General features: G+C 34.2%; 1 protein-coding gene across 14 annotated transcripts in view; it reads right to left on the bottom strand.

The window, feature by feature from the left end:
- LOC143255075 (phosphatidylinositol 4-phosphate 5-kinase type-1 alpha-like) overlaps positions 1–22,679 on the bottom strand; it is a 92,622-nt gene that overhangs the window by 56,822 nt on the left and 13,121 nt on the right. For 10 of the 14 annotated variants that reach the window (XM_076510147.1, XM_076510153.1, XM_076510145.1 and 7 more), the window contains exons 2-10: positions 20,143–20,274; positions 18,945–18,982; positions 13,011–13,178; positions 9,074–9,204; positions 8,046–8,163; positions 3,389–3,541; positions 1,985–2,044; positions 783–1,022; positions 450–530 (exon numbers count right to left, since the gene is read on the bottom strand). In XM_076510147.1, the coding sequence (XP_076366262.1) occupies positions 450–530; positions 783–1,022; positions 1,985–2,044; positions 3,389–3,541; positions 8,046–8,163; positions 9,074–9,204; positions 13,011–13,178; positions 18,945–18,982; positions 20,143–20,260 (1,107 nt within the window). In that variant the 5' untranslated portion in view covers positions 20,261–20,274. Of the gene's footprint in view, positions 1–449; positions 531–782; positions 1,023–1,984; positions 2,045–3,388; positions 3,542–8,045; positions 8,164–9,073; positions 9,205–13,010; positions 13,179–18,944; positions 18,983–20,142; positions 20,275–21,262; positions 21,406–22,679 lie in introns of all 14 variants that reach the window. The other 4 variants (XM_076510142.1, XM_076510155.1, XM_076510149.1 and 1 more) reach the window with 1 other exon arrangement.

Raw genomic sequence — 22,679 nt, 5'->3', positions numbered from 1 at the left:
AAGAGAATAAATTATTCAACCAAAGTTCTGTAGTAGTACCCAGCCAAGAGAATAAATTATTCAACCAAAGTTCTGTAGTAGTACCCAGCCAAGAGAATAAATAATTTAACCAAAGTTCTGTAGTGGTACCCAGCCAAGAGAATAAATAATTCAACCATAGTTCTGTGGTAGTACCCAGCCAAGAGAATAAATAATTCAACCATAGTTCTGTGGTAGTACCCAGCCAGGAGAATAAATTATTCAACCAAAGTTCTGTACTAGTACCCAGCCAAGAGAATAAATTATTCAAACAAAGTTCTGTATTAATACCTAACCAAGAGAATAAATTATTCAACCAAAGTTCTGCAGTTATAATATAATCTGAAAGTACTCAAAAGCACTCAGCCAAAGTTCTAAGCTTTTCAGTTATAACACAGAAATTTGTGATCAAAGAAACAATCCAACTTTACCATCTTTTCTCTTCCAGCTTGATCTAGGTTGTGAACACCAATCAGTAAACTGTAGTCCATGATCTTAAAGCTTTCTAAAACCTGTAACAGTAATTTCTTTATTAAATTATAAATATAATCCAGGATTTTAAACCTTTCTAAAACATGTACAAGAAATTATATAAAGAAAATATACATCAGTAAAAAAACAGAAATCCCCCCCAAAAAAATCCTGCACTTTAATAATAAAACATCTAGAAAAATATTGTAACCACACCACTTTATGTTTTAACACTGCTTTTTCATCTTTTAAAATCTTCATCAATTACAAAGAATGATATAGTGTATACATACCCTGCAATCCCTCTGTATAGTTTTGGTCAGTGCATTGTATGTTTCTGCTTCTAGTAAAATACCTTCTGGATGATGTTCCATAAAATCTAAATCTTTGAAGGTGGGAGAAGCTTTACTCCTTTCATATTTACTAGCTTTTCGTTTATAGGTGGAACCTTTCAAGTCATACTTCTGATGCAGGTTGATGGATGATGGCAGGAGGTTATTCATAGCTATCATTCTTACATTCTTTCCACCACACTAAGAAACAATTAACACAAGTACTCATTATTTACATCAAATTAAGAAACAATATAACGAAGCAAATTTGAACCACATTTAAGAGTGTGAGCTACCAATAAATTTTCAGTTATTAAAATAAAATATTAGTGTTAGGAAAGATTTATAGTTTATTATGATATAAGTACTCAAAAGATCATGAATTGAAAGTACCAAAATTTTACTCGTATTTCAAAGGCAGAAACTCAACTATAATATTATGTCCTAGAATTCCATTATACCAAAGGAGGAACATTGACTGCATTTTTCATGATAAAACTTTCCTACAGTGCAAACAACAGGGACATGGTATGGAATATCATGGCAGCATAAATGTTACCATAGTTTTTCTTGTATAATTTCTAAACATCCTACACTACTCCAAAATTATAAATTATCATGGAGAAAATGTTTCAAATAAATTTTAAACACAAAATTTCTGTTTCCTCTTTACAAATCAATACTACCCTGACATTAATCAGTTTGTTGCACTGATACCTAAACAATCATCAAATCACAACAAAATATTAAATAAAAGTTTCTAAAAACATTAATTATTTACATACATCATTTGTATCCTATTATTCCACTTTTTCATTGTAAATTAAGTAACACTCTTCTTTCTTTGACACAATTATTGTGACTGTCATACACCAATTTTGATCTATTCATTATTTTATTATGTTTTCAATCCTCTGACTTCACCATGTATCCTGCCAAAGAAGCTTTTCTCAACAAAACTGTACGTTGTTCAAGACAGACATATTTTAGTACTGATATTTCACTGTCTTAAATGAGAAACTGTCTACATCAACATAGTTCATTAGCCTGAAAACAATTACCAGTGAAAGTCAACAGCTAGCTCCTACTAAAATATTTAATATTTCCAATATGGCTAACATCTATTTCTTAATATTGTGAACAAATAAACTAAACAGACATACCTGATAGCAATACAGTCCAAAAAACTTGGGCAAAAGAGTTCTTGGATTCTGGCTCAGATTCTAAAATACAATGTCAATAAATATCACTTAGGTTCACATGTTTACTTACTTACTATTCTTTATAAATATGCATTCCAGTGATATTCATTACTACCTTCCCTTTCACTACTGACAATAACACAGTTGAAATGTCTATTAAACAGATAGGTAGAAGCACTCTAAAAATGAATTTACTGTATAATTTCACAGTTCACAATTATAATTTATCAATATTTCAAACCCAAATAAGATCCACTAATTTTGTTCTCGTCAGTTACAAGTAACTTGTATTTATCATTTCACTGGTTTTATTACAACATTTTCAAACTTAAAAGTAATATTTTAGTGATATAATTGTATCAGTTCTAAACATAGAAGAAGTGTTTATATATGGTTTTAATGATTTGATTGCAACAATTCAAAATTTGAAGCAATAATTAGTTTTGACTTCACTAACTTTATTCCAACAATTCTAATCTTGAATGTGATAATTATCTATAGTTTCACCAATTTGATAGTAATTTTCATTTTCAGTTCTATTCATCAATGGAATTTAACCATTTTACTCAATAAAATACAAAGTATGGTTAATATTTAGTGATTTCAATTTTATTTTTGACTGTCAAAGAAAAAATACATTCCACAATTAAGTTTTTGTTATGACAACCATTGTTATTATTCAATCATAAAATACAGTACCTACTAGAAAGCATTTATCCTTCATGATATAGAACTTGAGTGTCACATCTAATTATACCAGACCTTTAACACTTCAAAATTTGAAATTAAATTTCCTTTCTTTGACATTAAGATTAATAGTGGCCAAACACACATCTTATACATAAATGTTTTATAACAGAAATGTTATTTTCTAAGATCTTATAAAATTATTTCAAATAGCAAATGAAAGACCAAGCTTTAGTTCCATGTCAAATTGAGAGAAACCATGAAGAACAAATGAAAAGTTACATTTCTAGCACAGATCTGCTCAATACTTACACTAAAACACTATGTAATAGGTAACAGCATACCATGTAATAATAGCCAGGCAATAATTTACCATGAAATAATAATAGTGAAGCAAAAAAATTACCATGTAATACCCAACAAATAAATTACAATGTAATAACAAGGAAACAACTTATCATGTAATAACAGCTCGGTAACAACATACCACATAATAATACACAGGCAACAACTTATCATGCAATAAAAAAGACCGGCCAACAACTTACCATGTAATAAAAATGGCCAGTCAACAACTTACCATGTAATAACAATAGCCAGTCAACAACTTACCATGTAACAATAATTAGCCAAGCCACAACTTACCATGTAATAATAATTAGCCAAACAACAACTTACCATATAATAACCAGGCAACAGCTTCTGAAGAAATTCACCTTCTTTGTACTGAACTGTTTTGAGAATGAACTCATCATCGGTAGTGACGTAAAAAATACTCCCACTAGCTCCAGGATTAGTCAACTCACGCATTGGTTCATTGCAGACAGAGAGCTAGAAATACAAGTCTAGTTATTAATGTACAAAAATTTCTTCAGCAGTGAACTGTTACAACCATCCATTGCAGACAGAGAACTAGAAATAAACTCTTATTATAATTAGAAATCTATTCAACAGCCAGCTGTTACAACCATCCATTATAGGCAAAAACTAGTATTAAACTCTTATTATAACTTAGCTTATATTACTTAACTTTAATTCTATGATCTGTATTACAAATAACAATTTGATGCCAGACTTATTGACATACAATTATAAATTAGAAGTTCAATAAAATTTTGAACATAAATCTAAAAACACCATGATGTGCCCTCTGATCTTTAGTATAGGAAGACCTGTAGTCAGGGGCATACATCCTGAGGGGGATGGGTGGGATACATCCCCCTTCATTTTAGGTGGGGGTATGGTGCATACATTCACCCCCCCTACAGTTGGGTCTGTTGAATTGTTTTATTGCATCACAAGCCTACAAACTGTGTGTTTGTTCTTACGATTCTCGTGTTCTTACCAATCGAATTACATAATTAGGCCTAGATGTAGGCTTTTTCAGTAACCGAAATGTACATCTTTATTATAGGCATGCTTCTAAGCTTTTCAATCTAAGCGATAGTTTGTAAGTATCAGTCAGTAGGCCTAAGCATACATGCAAGGCTTGCAAGCACTATCACAGAATCTACCTACGTCTTGGACGTAGTGTAAGATTAAGTAAGTTTTCATCACAACAGATTGAACAGAGCATGAAATTCGAAAATATTACTCCCAAGCGTAAACTTCTGTGATCTAGATCTGGCAGGCCATTTGTAGCTTGTAGCTGCATCAATCTTATGTGTATATTGTGCGGTTTTCCTACGCCATTTGTTCTTATGCATGTCTAGCCAGTTTTATTGTTGAACGCCTTACTCTCCTTAGCTGCCGAAGCCACTGACCATAGTGTATGTTTAGTGTACAGTTTATGACAGGTTCGGGTTGCTCGGATCCAGACGCGCCCTACATCACTCCCCTCTGCTGCCTTTAGTCTGAACCTTGATTTTACAACAGGGCTCATTAGACTTGTGTTTGTGGCCCTCATCAATCCATGAAATTTCAGATTATCACTGCCCTCTAATAAAGTGCTGGTGCTTTATGGTAAAAGAACAATATATTCTCTTATCATAGATAGTAAAAATATTGTATTTTCATGTATAATTAGAACACAAAAGGATCGATTTCAACAACCTGAAGCCTCTACTCAAATTGTATTGCTGGTTTTTGTTTCTGTGTTTTTATTTAATAAACGTGCTTATGGACATTACATCACAATGTGTTTGCCTTTTGATGAGCTTTAACAGGAATATAATACATTTGTGATTGTTTAAGTATTTTCGAGAAACTTGCAATTACATGTGTTGTAACTAGAACACATTATTGTCCCAGCGATGCCCAGGCAGTCAGTCGGCTTGGTAGTCACTGTGAGGTTCGTGCATTCGACTTAAATACATTGTACAGTTCAGTCTAACTTCAATTCTGTTTTATCTTTGCTCATTGTATGTTAGAGTTTTTCAATAAATACTGTATTTTAGCCTGTTAAGTCATCTGAGAAACAGATTCTAACTATGACAAGCAAAAGTCTGAAACTTTCCGATATTAGACAGTTCTGGAAGCCAGTTACTGGTACTACAAGTGACAATGCAGATGCAGATAATCCAACAACCTCAAGCAAAGGAATAGAAACTTGCCATACAGAGGAAATACCATGTTCATCAGAGGACGAGTCTGAAAATGCTTGTGCAACTATTGCACATCATGAACCACCAGATAGTTGTGAAACAAGTTTGTGCAGTAATGAAAAATCTGATACTCCACAGATACAGTGTGGAAAGCCATATCATTCAGATGAATAACTAATACCATGACAGAAAGCAAAATCTCAAAATATCAACTTCCAGGGCAAGTGGTTTGATGAGTTCCCATGGATGCACATCGACAATCAGACTCAAAAAGTCATATGCTTTCATTGTGCTAAGGCAGAAAATAGAGGCCTTTTTACAAGGAAATTGGAGAGGCCAGTAAAGTATACCTTCATATCCATCGGTTTTTGCAAATGGAAAAAGGCAAAACAGAAATTCAACGAACACCAATCCTCCTCTCAGCACAGTTTTGCTGTATCTCCAGAAGGTTCACTTGATGTAACTCCAGTGATTGTCCAGCTACATGATGAAAAAAAGAAGCAGCAGGAAGAATGCAAAAGAAGTCTAACCAAAATATTCAGAAGTTTACGTTTCTTACTGCATCAAGGTTTAGCATTACATGGACATACTGATACAGAGGGGAACTTCCTGTAGTTAATGAAGCTCCTGGAAGAGGAAAATCCTGAGTTGACAGCCTACTTGTCAAAGAAAACTACATTCACATCACCCCAGGCTCAGAATGAAATAATGGAGATGTTCAGCCATCAAATATGAGGAACATAGCACACGAAGTGCAACAAAGTAAAATCTTTGCATTAATGGTTGATGGCACTCAAGATGTTACAGGTGCCGAACAGGAAGTAATATGTGTACGATACGTAGATGAGAACCTTGACGTCTATGAGACATTTCTTGGTTTGCACAGTGCTTCCAATACAACTGGTGAAACAATATCTTCAACTACACTTGATCTCTGACTAGACTCAATTTACCACTGTCAGGATTAAGAGCACAAACTTATGATGGAGCCGCTGACATGAGTGGTGCGTACAGTGGATGCCAGGCAAAAATAAAAGAGAAGCAACCGTCAGCTTTGTTTATTCACTGTGGAGCACACAAAGCTAATTTAATAATGCAACATGCAGTTGAAGCTTGTGAATGTGTTTGAGATTCTATCCAGTGGGTACATGAACTTGGTGTCTTGCTGCAGAGGTCAGGCGAATACAAGACAATCTTTGAAAATATTGTATCAGCAGACAGCCACAATGGTCCAGTTAAATATATCCGTCCACTGTGTCCAACACGTTGGTTGTGCCATCTATCTGCAATTACATGTGCTAATGCTCACCATAGTGACATTGTTGATTCTTTGTCTGAATTAGTATATGAAAAATCAGATGTAGCAGTGAAAGCATGAGGTCTGCTGAACAGATTTGACAAAGGAAAGACAGTTTTAGGATTGTTGATTGTTCAGCATCCATTAGCTGCATCATAGGAACTAAACTAGTAAAATTTCCAAGTAAAATCAGCGACAATATCTGGCATGATTGAAGCATCTGCAATAACAGTTGAGCAATTGCTGGTATTGCAAACAGAGGAAAATTACAACAAGATATTTGATGAAGCTGAGAAAAAGTAACTTCCCTAGACCTGGTGCCTATTGAACTACCACACATTCGCAGACCCCCCCAGAAGGATCACAGGTGATTGCTCAGCACACAATTCTGCAACAGCTAAAGATTACTACAGAAGCCAATATTTTGAATTTGTGTACACAGTCATAGAACATCTGACCACTAGATTCAATGCACACAACAATGACTTGAGGCAATATCTGGCACTTAAGAACATGGTCACATCTGGCAAGATTGATAACTCGGTTATAAACTTCTATCCAGAAATCTCTGCACAACGGCTCAAGTTTCAGTTGCCCATGTTCAAAGAAACAACAAAAGCAGTATCTCTGAAAGGTGCGAAGGATGCTCACTGTAAAATGCATGAAACAAGCCAGCAGATGTTTAGTAGTTTCTTCTCATGAAAATTTTGCTTGTATGTCTAGTATCCAGCTGCGAATGTGAATGCAGCTTTTCTGCATTAAGATGGTTGAAGATGTGTTTGAGGTCAACTCTGTCTCAGTGCCACCTCAACCATGTGGCAGTTTGTCACACTCGCAAAGATGAGGTCGACAAGATAAATATAGAAGAGCTTATGAAAGAATTCATAAACAGATCATCACAAAGGAGGTCTACGTTTGGGAACATGTAGACTAGAGGACTAAATGAATCTTACTTCAATGAAAAGTATGAATAATTATGTACTACATTGTATTGATGTGTAATTTTCAAGAGTTTGCAAGGACACTTTAATTATTTTTATCAAACAACATGAACAGTTTTTCAGTAGATATAAACTTATCAAGGGTAATTACTAATTTTATTAATATTTGAAAACATAATTCATGCAATGAAAGTTATTAGTAACCTTGTCAAATATAATGGCCATCTTTTATACTGTGCAGTGTGCAGGAATAAATTCATGTGGCAGTTAATTTGTGACACATTTGTCTTTATTCCATTAACATTTTGAAAACTGTTCACAACACCTCACTTATACAAAACTATATGGAAACCTTGAAGTATCGTGGCAACAAGATTACTCTGTGACTGCATGTTTACAGCTTTCAGGTTCACGTAATCAGAGATTACCAATTTGCAAATTGAACAGTCCACGTAAGTGGTTGCAAAAATCATCCCCCCCCATCGGGTGTAAAAAATCCACGCCCCTGCCTGAAGTTATAGAGTAAATGGTGACAAAAAGTTATATAAACTTACTAGAAAATCATCTGGTTGAATCCCAAAGAGATCCCTAAAATAACGAAAGGCAACAGGAGCGTAAATCTTGAACTTGAAATCAGTAAAGTGATGAGCCGGTGTGAACGTGCTTCCTTCCCTAGCAGATGGCAAGAAATAAAGTTTCAATTGAACTCATCAAATATTCAAATGGAAAAATAAAAACCTACTACAACTTACAAAACTCAAACCACATTAACTTAATCAAGAACAACTGGGATTGTATTTAAAAAATAAAGTCAAAATCTGTGAAATAAATTTATGGAAATGGTGATGAATATAGTAATAAAATTAAATGTTTAATACCATTTAGTTGTGCAGAGAAGTTTTTTTTTGTCTTAAAATAGGTACAACATACATAAAATCCTTCAAATTTTATTAAATTTTGAGAAACTATAAAAATAATTGATCCAATGTAATATAGTGACTCAAGTGATTAAATTAAACAATTACTAATTCAACTCAGAATGTTATCCATGAAAAAGAAAATATTTGATTAACTATGCCATCTCAGAATACAATTCATGAAGAAATCACAATTCTGTAAAAAGATATATAATTCACTAACAAGGATCAAAATATTAATTATCCTAGAACAATCCAATATTTGTTATCTCTTTTAATCACTCAATCTGCCTAGTAAGTTAATCATGAACCAGCTCATGTTTGATTCACTAAATCTACTTAACATTTTCAGTTGTCCTGAATATGTTATCCACAAAGAAGCCATAATTCTATTTGTTATAATTGCCAAAATTACTAAGTAGCATGCAGCATGATATTTAAGAACAAGATACAGCTATAGGTGTTATAATTACCTCAGTTAAATAAGCCTGTAATGTGTTATCAGGAGCAAGCCAAAAATATATTTTAAGGTTACATCACTTTATCACTTAACTTCATATTAAAATACAAAAGTATAAATATATTGTATTGTTGTTAAGAGCATAATAATAAAGTTCAAAAGCAGTATTCAGAAAGACAAACACTACAACTGCCTGTTATGTTACCTTGTGAAAGATATAGTTTCCACAATGGCAAAATCCTGCATTAAAACATCTCGTTCAGGTTTTGATGCCAGCTTTCCCACAGCATACCCAATTCCTAGTTGAAACGATCCCATGATTTGGGATGTTTGAATCTAAAAATATTAAAAATATTCATGAAGAAATTCAAAGCAAACTGAAACAAAATTATTAAGTTTAAGGTTTAAAACTATAAACTACAAATGCACATACACTGCAAGGGCATGCCATATCTGTCCTGATGAAAATGTAGAAACATAAAAGGTGGATTATAAGTTATTAAACAAATATACACAGGATGGTAAATAGAAATAACAAAATTTACTTCTTGTTATTAATAATATATATAAGTGTAAGTTATTCAAATTAAATATAAAATCAAGACATGTTCAGCTACTTACTTTATTTATATGTTAACTCCATCCTACTTTCCTCTTGATTGAATACATTTATTACATCTATATACAAACTGTCAGTCTAAATACTTTATTACATCTATATACAAACTGTCAGTCTAAATACATTTATTACATCTATATACAAACTCAGTCTAAACACTTTATTGCATCCATATACAAACTGTAAGTCTAAATACATTTATTACATCTATATACAAACTGTCAGTCTAAATACTTTATTACATCTATATACAAACTGTCAGTCTAAATACATTTATTACATCTATATACAAACTGTCAGTCTGAATACATTTATCACATCTATATACAAGCTGTCAGTCTAAATACTTTATGACATCTATATACAAACTGTCAGTCTAAATACTTTATTACATCTACATACAAACTGTCAGTCTGAATACATTTACTACATCTATATACAAACTGTCAGTCTGAGTACATTTACTACATCTATATACAAACTGTCAGTCTAAATACAATTATTACATCTATATACAAACTGTCAGTCTGAATAAATTTACTACATCTATATAGGAAATGTCAGTCTAAATGATTTATTACATCTACATACAAACTATCAGTCTAAATATATTTACTACATCTATATACAAACTGTCAGTCATAATAATTTATTACCTCTATACAAACTGCCAGTCTAAATACATTTATTACATCTATATGCAAACTGTAAGTCTAAATACATTTATTACATCTATATACAAACTGTAAGTCTAAATACATTTATTACATCTATATACAAAGTGTCAGTCTAAATACATTTATTACATCTATATACAAAGTGTCAGTCTAAATACATTTATTACATCTATATACAAACTGTCAGTCTAAATACTTTATTAAGTTTATATACAAAGTGTCAGTCTTAAATACTTTATTACATCTATATACAAACTGTCAGTCTTAAATACTTTATTACATCTATATACAAACTGTCAGTCTAAATACATTTATTACATCTATATACTTTATTACGTCTATATACAGTCTAAATACATTACATCTATATACAAACTGTCAGTCTAAATACATTTATTACATCAATATACAAACTGTCAGTCTAAATACAAACTGTCAGTCTAAAACTATTACATCTGTATAGAAACTGGCAGTTTGAATACTTTATTACATATATATACAAACTGTCAGTATAAATACATTTATTACATCTATATACAAACTGTCAGTCTAAATACTTTATTAAGTTTATATACAAAGTGTCAGTCTTAAATACTTTATTACATCTATATACAAACTGTCAGTCTTAAATACTTTATTACATCTATATACAAACTGTCAGTCTAAATACATTTATTACATCTATATACTTTATTACGTCTATATACAGTCTAAATACATTACATCTATATACAAACTGTCAGTCTAAATACATTTATTACATCAATATACAAATTGTCAGTCTAAATACATTTGTTACATCTATATACAAACTGTCAGTCTAAACACTATTACATCTGTATAGAAACTGGCAGTTTGAATACTTTATTACATATATATACAAACTGTCAGTATAAATACATTTATTACATCTACATACAAACTGTCAGTGTAAATACATTTATTACATCTATATACAAAATGTCAGTCTAAATACTTTATTACATCTATATACAGTCAGTCTACAATTATTTCATCTATATACAAACTGTCAGTTTAAATACATTTATTACATCTATATACAAACTGTCAGTCTATTTATTTCAGCTTTTTCTCAATTACAATTAAATCTAAAATTGCAAGTTTTTCTTGTTGTATGTTTCTAGTGTAGCTGTGCATTGTGTTTAAACAAGAGAAAGAACGTTCAACTTAAGGTACTGGTGGTGAGAAGAGTCAAGGTCAAATCACACTACTTTGTAAGTTGTTGCAGGGATGCATCTAATTTTGCATTTCACAAATGATAAAGTAATTCATTCACTGGTTTTCCATTCAAATGAACATCAGTGTATGAATTCAGAGTCAGTGTATTAAACAAAGTTCATTTTTCGATTGATGGATACCAAAGAATTCTCCATAATTATCTTCCAATTATTTTCATGCTAATTCATGAAATATTTTTCGTTCTCTTCCCATTTTTAATAAATGTTATGTTTTCAAGTTTTGAAACCTAATTTTAATTTGACTGCAAACTGAATCCAAAAATTTCATGAAATAACTTTATGTTATTTTAATGTCTTCTCTGGGAACTTTTCTTTTTCACTTAGTAGGGAAGAATAATTCATCGGCTATTGTCCAAAATTCATTACAATCATCTGTCTTTTTTTACAGAATGGTCACCAATTCATTTACTTTATTCATACAGTAGGATATGTCAAATATCCTATTCTGTAGAACATCAAATATAACATTTGTATATGAAACAAATACTGGCAAATATATTCAACAAGAAATTGAACTCAAAATCTCCGAGATTCAATGAAAGTCCTTGGATGCAAGTAAAGGTTTTTATGTTCCATTTGCCAAAATTACCAACAATATTTTAAAATAAGGCAATGTGTTCTTCCTCATTTTCCAAGACAGTTTCAACAAAGAAATAATTATAATTCCAATAAGTGGGGCTGCTTTTGGGAAGTCTTTTCTTTAGTATCTAAAAAGTGCACATGCTTTGTTGATTTTGCAAAAAACAAAGAGAATGATTTAAGTTTTATAAAGAGTCTGTTACACTACTTGATCTTTGTCACAGATTGCAACAACACTAAATTTAATCTATGTGCCAACAATGAATGAAAATAGCTTTTTGATACTTATCTCTAACCATTCTTTTGAAGTCTATTCAGCTCACTGGACATCAGGCTTACCCCATCACAGGTTTACGTAACAAGTTTTGACCCAATATTTAATTAATTGACTAAATTAACATTAACATTATAATGTGACAGTCAATCTCACTATTCATTGGTAAAGAAAGTCGCCCAAGAGTTGGCGGTGGGTGGCGATGACTAGCTGCCTTCCCTCTAGTCTCACACTGCTGAGGGACGGCTAGCTCACATAGCCCTCGTGTAGCTTTGTGCAAAATTCAAAACAAACCAAAACACAAGGTGGTTACTGATTATGTACAGTATAGTAGAGTGGTTCTGTATGAATCAGTTGCAAGTTGATAATGTCATATTTAGCTGATACTAAAAACTTAATTTTTTAACATGTATTTTTTCCCTTGCTCCCATGTATCACACACCTTTGATACATAGCTTTTACAAAGTAAACATCAGACTAAGCAATAAAGCCTAATATAATAAAAAGATAATAAATAAAAATATTTGATGATAGGTATACAGATCACATTTAGTGATGGTTAAAAAAGAAAAAGAAAAAAAAGATGCATCTGAAACTACGTAATCCAAAGAAAACTGATCTCATAATATTTAGATACAAATAAAGAACAGTATTTAGTACCACTTACTAAAAACAAACAATATATTACATTAAACTGTTATCATGTGCACTGTAAAATATTTTAACACACGTACCTTTTTATACGTAATTTGACCACCTTCCTCCACTCTCCTGTGTCCAATTTTCCGTTCTCTATCCCTCTTTTTCTCCGTTGCAGTTCCCGGAGTCTGAGGACCACTAGTATTAGGAGTTCTGGATCCATGAATAATTTGTTGTTGTTGTAGTAGTTTTGCTTCTGTCAGCTACAAAAGACAGAGATAATATAGTATAGACAACTAATGTAATATAGATAATATAGTATACAAAATACAGTATAGACAAGTAATGTAATATAGATAATAAAGTACAGACAACTAATGTACTATATATGATATAGTATAGAATGTAATACAGATAATACAATATATACAACTATCGTAATATAGATAATACAGTACAGACATCTAATGTACTAAGTATAATATAGTATAGATGATGTAATACAGATAATATAGTATACACAAATAACGTAATATAGCCAATATAGTACAGACAGCTTGTGTATTATACATAATATAGTACAGACAACTAATGTAATACAGATAATATAGTACAGACAACTAATGTAATATAGGTAATGTAGTACAGACAACTAATGCAATATAGGTAATGTAGTACAGACGATTAATGTAATATAGATAACATAGTATATACAAATAATGTAATATAGATAAAACAGTACAGACAACTAACATATCTACAATACAGTACAGACAACTAACGTATTTATAATACAGTACAGTTGATTGATTGATTGATTGATTTAGTGTTTTATGGCACAAAGCAGCGAGGCTATCTGCGCCAGACATTCGGTAAAAATGTAAAAAAAAATAAAAAATAAATAAATGTAGTAATAGACATAAATGGAAATGAAGGTAATAAAACCAATGTTCACACCCAATCTACAATGTTAAGATAGAAGGCAGTGTATAAGAAGTTGTAAGGTCTTTACTCTAGCAAAAAGGTAATGATCATAACCTGCCAGGAAGACTAACAGGTAAGTTCAAGAACCACCGTCAGTCACCTGAAGTTGGTCTTTCCAGTCCTGGTTCCGGGTTATGTGTCATAGCAACCAGTATCAAAATGTAAAAGAATAGAAGTTTTAAAAGATACATAGCAAAATTGTAACAATGAGTAGCCAAATATCCAGTAAAAAGATAAAGTCAAGTAAATGGAGTAAAATTTGTAAAAGTAAATAAAGGTAAAAACAAAACAGCAATTAAAACAAAAAATGGTGTAAAAACCAATGTTGACATCCAGTCAACAAAGTTGTAAAGGACCACCTGTAGCAGAATGGTAATGATCATAACCCGACAGGAAGACTAACAGGTAAGTATAAAAACCACCATCAGTCACCTGAAGTTGGTCTTTCCAGTCCTAGTTCCAGGTTATGAGTCAATATGGCCAGTACTAAAAAGTTAAGTAGTAAAAGTGTGAAATGATATGCAGCAAAAGTATAATAACAACTCGCCAGGACGACTAACGAGTAGTTCAAACAGATAGTTCAAACAGTAGCGTTAGTCACCTGAAGTTGGCCTTTCCAGTCCTGGTGTCGAGTTATTTAATGTTCTGGCCATTGTCCAATGTCAAATTGAAGGAGAGAGATTAAAACTGTAAAAAATGAACCACAATTAAAAAGGTGTAATGAATAAATATCCAACACTTAAATGAGATTAAAAAGATTAATGGCCATTAAAAAATTAAAAACATTATCAAGGTGGACAGAGTCACCATCACCAATAACTCTGTCCAATGTTACAGACTGACCCTGGGAAAAAATATGTTTAAAATATTGCTGTCGTTGAGAATTGTAACGATGGCAAGAAAGTAAAACGTGGCTGATAGTGATTCGAGTGTTACACATTGGTGCATCAGTTCCAGATAAAAGAAAATGATGAGTTAAAAAACTGTGACCAATGCGTAGCCTAGTGAGAACAACTTCTTCCTTCCGAACTTTACGGAAGCTAGATGGCCAAAGTCCAATTTTGGGTTTGATTTGAAAAAGTTTGTTGTCACGTTGCTCACTCCAAGTGGACTGCCAGCTGGCATGGAGCCGAGCCTTGAAGACAACACCATAGTCCATGTACGGAATAGGCATAGGAGTGATGGTGCTGAAGCAGACATATTTAGCTGCCATGTCTGCAAGCTCATTCCCGCGAATACCAACATGGCCTGGTATCCAGAAAAACTGGATTGAAGTAGCTGCTAATGAGAAATGGTCCAGTCAGTTTGGAATATCAGCAAGAACAGGATGTGAGCTAACGTGTAGCGATTCCAAGGCAAGTATAGAACTAAGCGAATCAGTATAAACAGTTCAGTTGAAGTACTGCTCAGCTGCAATATGATCCAGGGCAAGAGATATGGCATACAGTTCAGCAGTGAACACAGAAGCTGTAGAAGGGATTCTGCGCGCAACTACTAATAGCAAACCATAGCAGAGCCCACTGAATTACCTGATTTGGAACCATCTGTATAAATGGGAACTGAATGATTGTTTGAAAGATATTCATTGAATAAAAGATGGTACTTCCAATCTGGAGTATCTGCCTTTTTTAGGTGACTGAAAGAAAGGTTACATTTGGGGGCTGTAATAAGCCATGGTGGGATGGGCCAACCTGTAAAATCTGCAATGTTATCCAAGGACAGACCCAATTCATCCAATTGCATCAGGATGCAAAGGCCAAACGGAGCAATGACAGATCGTCTGTTCTGAAAAAGTACTGCCCACCGAGGAAGGAAAACACATTTCCAGAGTGTTAGCGATGTTCCGAACATCAGTCACCTCCTGACCATCAGAGAGTAAGATCGAGAGGGGGACAGAATTGTAGTGCCCATTAACCTTTCAAATCCTGTCCCACATGATCTTGGAACTGGTGGTAGAAGATATGCTGGTTGTGAACTTAATCTAAGATTCCTTCTGGCTTTGACGTCTTACCCACCTAGCATGTGCACGGGCCCGTTGGAAAGCAACACGGTTTGAAAGTGTGGGATATCTACAAAACGTATCCCAGGCCCGCTTTTGAGCCTTCCGTGCTAAATGGCAAGCAGGATTCCACCACGGATGAGGATATCATGGAAAACGTGTCGAGGTTTTAGGAATACACTGAGCAGCTGCATGTGTAATACAGTCAGTTACCGCTGCTACACAGTCGTCTATTGAGGGCTGATTTACGATGGCAGGATCAAGTTCTGCGAGAGCAGTGAAAGTGGACCAGTCTGCCTGATCCAGCTTCCACCGGGGCACGCGGGTAGGGTGGCATCGTCCACGGCCAGTCTCTCTCAAAAGGATCGGAAAATGATCACTGCCTAGTGGATTACTGTCAACCCTCCATGAAAAATGGGAGAATAATGAAGGGGAGCAAACTGAGAGATCAATAGCGGTAAAGGACTGACTAGGTGCATGAAAGTAAGTGGAAGAACCAATATTGAAAAGAGAAAGATTGTGATCAGAGAGCATCCGCTCTACAGATCGGTCCCTCCCATCAATAATAGCACTTCCCCAGAGGGGATGATGTCCATTAAAATCCCCTAGGATTAGAAATGGAGATGGCAATTGTTCAACGAGAGCATCAAAATCTGATTGATCATATGTCTCTCCAGGGGACAGGTACAGAGAACAAACAGTGATGGTATGACCCAAGGAAACATGGATGGCTACAGCCTCCAAGGGTGTGTTGAGTGACAAAGACAGGGTGGGCGCGTGTTGATCAACCAACAGTGCCACCCTCCATGTACTCGACCATCACACAACCTGTCATTTCTGTACAGAGAAAACTGCCGAATGGAGACAGTATCAGCAGTTTTGAGAAATGTTTCTTGTAAAGAAAGACAAACAGGATGGTATGAAGCAATCAGCATTTTGATATCATCCAGAGTAGAACGTAAACCTCGACAGTTCCATTGTACCAAGGTGGCCATTTTTAAGAACGAGTAGGTGAAGTGGCTGGAGAACCCTTCGTTTTACGACCACGTCTTTTTTTCTTTACTGTCTTTAGTCGGAGGAGGTCTATCAACCTCCATGGATCCTGCTCTGGGTCGGTGGGCAGGTTTTGTTATTGGAAGGAGAATCCAGTGACTGAGGACGCGAATGAATAATTGTTTTGTCTCTTGTGGTGGGAGAAAAAGATGTATCAGAAGAAATGCCTGTATTTGAAATTGAAGGACGTGGATCTTGAGGTTTGTTGGAAGGTATGGGAGGAACAGAGATGGGTGTGGAAGTTGATTCATCAACCTTTTTAACTACGGAGGTCAAAAGGCTTTTCATTTGTTTTGAAAACGATTCTCTTAGAGGCACAGAGAGATCTGTCTGCACTCCCACTGTAGTTGTGGAATGAAGTGCAGCAGTATATGTCCGAGATGGAGTTGTGGACAGCAATTTCCGAGCCTCAGGATAACTAATGTTATATGTCGTTTTAAACGCTGCACCTCTTTTCCTCCAACCATTTTGGTCAAGAATGAAAGTAAGAGGGTGAGAACCATTGCAGTTTATGCAATGTGGGTTCATGTCATAGTCATAGGCATCGTGGTCCTTGCCTCCACAACGAGCACATGTCAGGGAACCACGACAAGATGTCTTTGAGTGGCCGAATCTCTGACATTGGAAACATCGAAGAGGGTTTGGTATGTATGGCCAAACCCTGCAATGAGATAACCTGCCTTGATGGTGGCAGGTGCACGTGGTGAAGTAAATGTTAAAATGAGGGTATTTGTTGGCAGTGTAACTCCATCTTTGCAGTGGAGATGCCTCACTGCAGAAACTCCTTGAGTGGAGAGACCAGCGAGAATCTCTGACTCGGGAACGCTCTTCAAATCCCTTTCAACAATAACTCCTCGTGAAGAATTCAAGGTAGCATGGGGTGTAACCTCAATAGGTATATCCCCAATTGCCTTTGAATTCAAGAGGAGTTCACTGTGTTGGGATGTGGATGTTTCAACCAATGTCACCAGATCAAGTTTCTTTACTGACTTTGGAGAGCCAGCAAGTCCCTCTAGTCCCTTTTGAATAAAAAAAGGGGACATTTGCCCTAAAGGTTTTTCCAAGAGAGAATGTAATATAAGAAAATGAGGTACGTGTGTTACTGATGTTGAAGATTGCTGTTTTGAGTATTCAAGACATGGTCGCTACCCATTGACTGTTTTTTTACAATTTTATTTAAATTTTTAGAGGATCCATAGGAAAAAGGAAAAATTTCGGTACCCACTGACCCCACCCACCATGGAGCCCTACAAGGGGACGCACTACAAAGTCACGCAAGGACAATGCAGCAACGCCATGGTTTCGTGAGCACTATACCCAAACACCAGCATCAGGCACAATGTCCACAACACCCGTTGAGAACTTCCAACACTGGTACTTGGTTGACTCTAGCCCAAGTGGACCAGCCGATTGACCCAAGGGGGGCCACCCAAAGGCCGCCCGTCTACAGGAATTCGAGGCCAAAGTGGTGTGTTAGGGTTGAACCCCTCAACCACCAGGATCCTCTCCTCCCCTTCACGGGTCGCCACGCACGGCAAACACGTGGGTGGATGTTTAGATCCCAGAGAAGGTAACCAGATAGAACAGAACCTTCCCTGGGAGGTCCCCTCACCACGTACAGGAATCCACACCGAGGGGAATACAGTACAGACAACTACTGTATCTATAATATAGTATAGACAACTACCGCAATACAGATAATATAGAAAAGACAAAGTCTAGACAAATAATGTAATACAGATGTCAAAAGGAAAGCAATTATTTCAATGGTTGAACTATTTTCTATTTAAACATTTTCTAGTAAATGATTTAGAATTTTTATTATTGTTAATGACACAAACTGAAAATTGTTCTAGATATTTCTATCAAATTTTCTTTTGACATTTTCAGTTAATTGCATCCTAACTGCAAGCTCATTACTGATTAATTGATAATACTTATTTTAGACACCTTTTAACACCTACTTTGGTACAACTGCTCAAAAGATACTTACATCTACAGGTGGTGGGCGTCTTTTCTCCACAGGCTGGCCTAAAGTGCAAAGTTATAAAAAATATATACAACAATGTATGGTTCAGCTAACTCACATTAATATTTAAAGCTCCATTCAGAATGCATTTAAAAACATGCTCATGAAACAACATTAGATTCTTTATAACATATCGCAAAGGTTAGGACAACAATGGAACTGTTGGTCCATCTCTGCTGTTCCATCCTCTAAGACTAACTAAAAATTTTTTTTTCTTCTAAAGACAATCCATATCATCTGTATACATCTATATTTGTGTCCCGAAGCTGATGATGCATCAATTATATTCACAATCAAACACTTCAACCAGATCACTTAACTCTTCTAGTTCTCAAGAAACAACATCTGAGAGATTTCCACCTTTGCTCCTAATGACAACCCTTCCAACTTTATCTTATCCATAAACATGTTTGTAATGTTGTGAATTTACTAATTACAAATAAGCATATTGTTACAGTGTATGCGGTAACTCTACTGTCTATACACTGGTATATTGTTACAGTGTAATGTGGTAACTAGTATTTATATACTGGTATATTGTTATAGTGTAATGTGGTGAACCTACTGTCTATACACTGATGTATTGTTACAGTGTAAAGTGGTAAATCTAGTATCTATACACTGGTGTATTGTTATAGTGTAATGTGGTGAATCTGCTGTCTATACAATGGTGTATTGTTACAGTGTAACATGGTTAACCTGCTGTCTATACACTGGTGTATTGTTACAGCATAATGTGGTAAATCTACTACTTGTACACTGGTGTACTGTTAGAGCATAATGTGTTAAATCTATTATCTATGCACTGGTGTACTGTTACACTGTAATGTGGTAACTCTAGTATCTATAGACTGGTGTATTGTTAATGTAATGTGGTGAATCTACAGTCTATACACTAGTGTATTGTAGTGTAATGTGGTAAACCTATTATCTATACACAAGTGTATTGTTACAGTGTAATGTGGTAAATCTACTTACTATACACTGGTATACTGTGACAGTGTAACATGTTCCTCTATTTAAAGTATATACACACTATTTTACTATTACAGGTGTTTTGTAAATACAACAGAATATCAAGAGTCTCTAATATTTACATCTGACAATAAGAAAACAATCTCTTGACAGTTTCTAAAAATGAACTTTAAAAAGGCAAAATTACCTAAGGACTTTTCTTCTATTCTGGTTGCTAGTCCTTCATCAACCTTTACTTTACCATTTCCTTCATTTATGTCATGCTTTTCCTTTATTTCAGGAATGAAGGCAACTTCTGCTGCCATTGTATTACATTAAGCTACAATAAAAGAAAACAGCATATTTTTAAATATTACAAAAGTTCCCAATTTGTGATTGAGATACAGAGGGTTAGTAATCGAGACTACAGTTTGTAACCTCACACATCAATGAAAGTTTCAGAGAGCTAATCTTTAATTATGACAAAAAGTAATTGAGCTGCAATGTGTGCTATTTGCCTCTCACAAACGTTTGAACAGTTAATTATAAAAATTATGAAACAATAAAATATACATTAATCGAGAGCTTCCTTTACAAGTGCTGTTTACCTTTCACAAGTATTTCAACAACTATTAATAATAATTTAGAGACAGTAAAATATACATTAATCAAGAGATTCTTTTACTTTAGCTGTTTACCTCTCACAAGTGTTTCAACAAGTATTAATAATAATAATTTAGAAACAGTAAAATATGCATTAATCAAGGTTTTTTTTTTTGCTGGGTTGATAAAAGCAATATATGATAAACAATGTTTACTTGTATGTTTGTCAACTAAGAATTAAACTGCATTCTTCATGCATGAAAAACTTTAGTGATCTTTATACATGAATTGTAAAAAGTGACACTCTTGCAAGTATGAACATATCAAACTATGTAGAAACAAGCACAACTTTCTTGTAAGACACAGAACTTATATCACTTCACTACTCTTATTAATGATATGCCTTCCATGTTTAATATTAGCCCTATAACAAATATTCCTCTTACATGTGTCCATCACAAAGTTACAATAATGTTTTTGTGACTGTATACTTAAAAAACCTCATTCGTTTAGACTTGAAGCAGATGGGGAGGAGAGAGAAGTGTCTGTCAGAAAATTAGTGTTTTTGGTAAAAACATTAAATTCCATAAATTGTTTAATCCCTGCATGCAGTAATTTGGAATGAAAATATCAAAGAGGAGGACAGAGATTCAGAACACTGGAAATCAACTTTAATGTAATCAGTTCTGACAGAAGTTTAATGGAAAAGTTAACATTTTCCTCACCTGAAAATGTGTTCCCAACAGATATTAATGTCTCCCTCACAGACATTACTTATCTTCATCAGCTCTTATGCATCTTCTGCCAAAAATATTTTCATGCCACTAGGCTTGTAAGAACTTTTAAAACTTCACATCAATTTATGTCACTGCAAGATAATGTCACCAATAATCAAAAGCCCTGTCTACAGACACACTAACTCTGTTTACATTTGTGAATCTTCATTCACCAATGAGGCAAGTAAGAAATGTGTGAAAGGTATCTACAAGAAATAAATTATCAAGAAGAGTTATAACTTCTCAAACAAACCTTCACCTCTGGACACAGTTTAGCTACAATCCCACACTGAGACAGTGGAGAAAGCATTGAAAGATTACATGAATAAACCATCCTTAGAATGTATCCAAAGGATACCCATGGAATGTAACATCTCCTAGGGGGTAGAATGCACACAAAATTTAAATTGAATTAAAATGTAGCTGTGAACTATCAGAACAATACAGGTTTACAACCATACTCTAAAAAACAATGATAAGAAACTCACTTGAAGTAAAAATGTATCTCAGAACAGCTGGAATGGGTGTTAACACTTTTACTAAAAAAGCAGAAAACAATGTTTTGACCTTCTTAGGTAATTTTCTGATTAACAAAGAGAGTTTGCAACTAACCCTTGCAGGACACACCTCAGAGACAAGAGTATAAAGGGGTACAGGATTGTAGGGTGCATTGCAGGTTGGTGTTAGGTTATTAATTAGTATAGGTATTAAGGTGTTCCTTCATATTGGTTTAATTTTGCTTTTAGTTGTTGTGTAAGTAGGACTTCTTTGACTTTGCATTTGTTTCCCAACTTATTATCTGTGTGTTTTCTATGATTATGTTGCATTTATTTAATTTGCAGTTTTCAAAAATGTATGAAGGTATTTTTTGTGTTCTTTGAATCTGGTTTCCATTTTTCTGCTTGTTTCTCCAATATAGAAGTTGTGGCAGTTGTTGCATTGTATTTTATAAATTACGTTGGTGTTGTGTTTGTCAGTGTAGTTTTTACATAGTATGGACCTTAGTTTTGCACCTGGTTTTTGAATAAATTTGGTGGTTACTGGAATGTGATGTTTTGTTACAAGTTTTTTCCAAATGTTGGTTATTTTTTCACTAATGTCAGGAATATATGGTATGCAGCAATGTAATGTTTTGTAGTTTGTTGTATCTTGAAATGTATACATCTCAGGATGGCTGATATGGGTTTAACACTTTAACTAATAAAGCAGAGAATGTTTTCATCCTCTTAGGTCATCTTCAGCTTAACTCTGCTTTTACTAATAAAGTGTTAATACTCATACCAGCCATTCCGAGATATATTTTTACTTCAAGTCGGCTTCTCATTATCATGAATATTTTGGGATTTATTACCATTTGTTTGTTGTT

Source organism: Tachypleus tridentatus, chromosome 7, assembly GCF_004210375.1.
Source record: "Tachypleus tridentatus isolate NWPU-2018 chromosome 7, ASM421037v1, whole genome shotgun sequence".
Lineage (NCBI taxonomy): Eukaryota > Metazoa > Arthropoda > Merostomata > Xiphosura > Limulidae > Tachypleus > Tachypleus tridentatus.
This window is presented reverse-complemented; position numbering and strand designations above follow the sequence as displayed.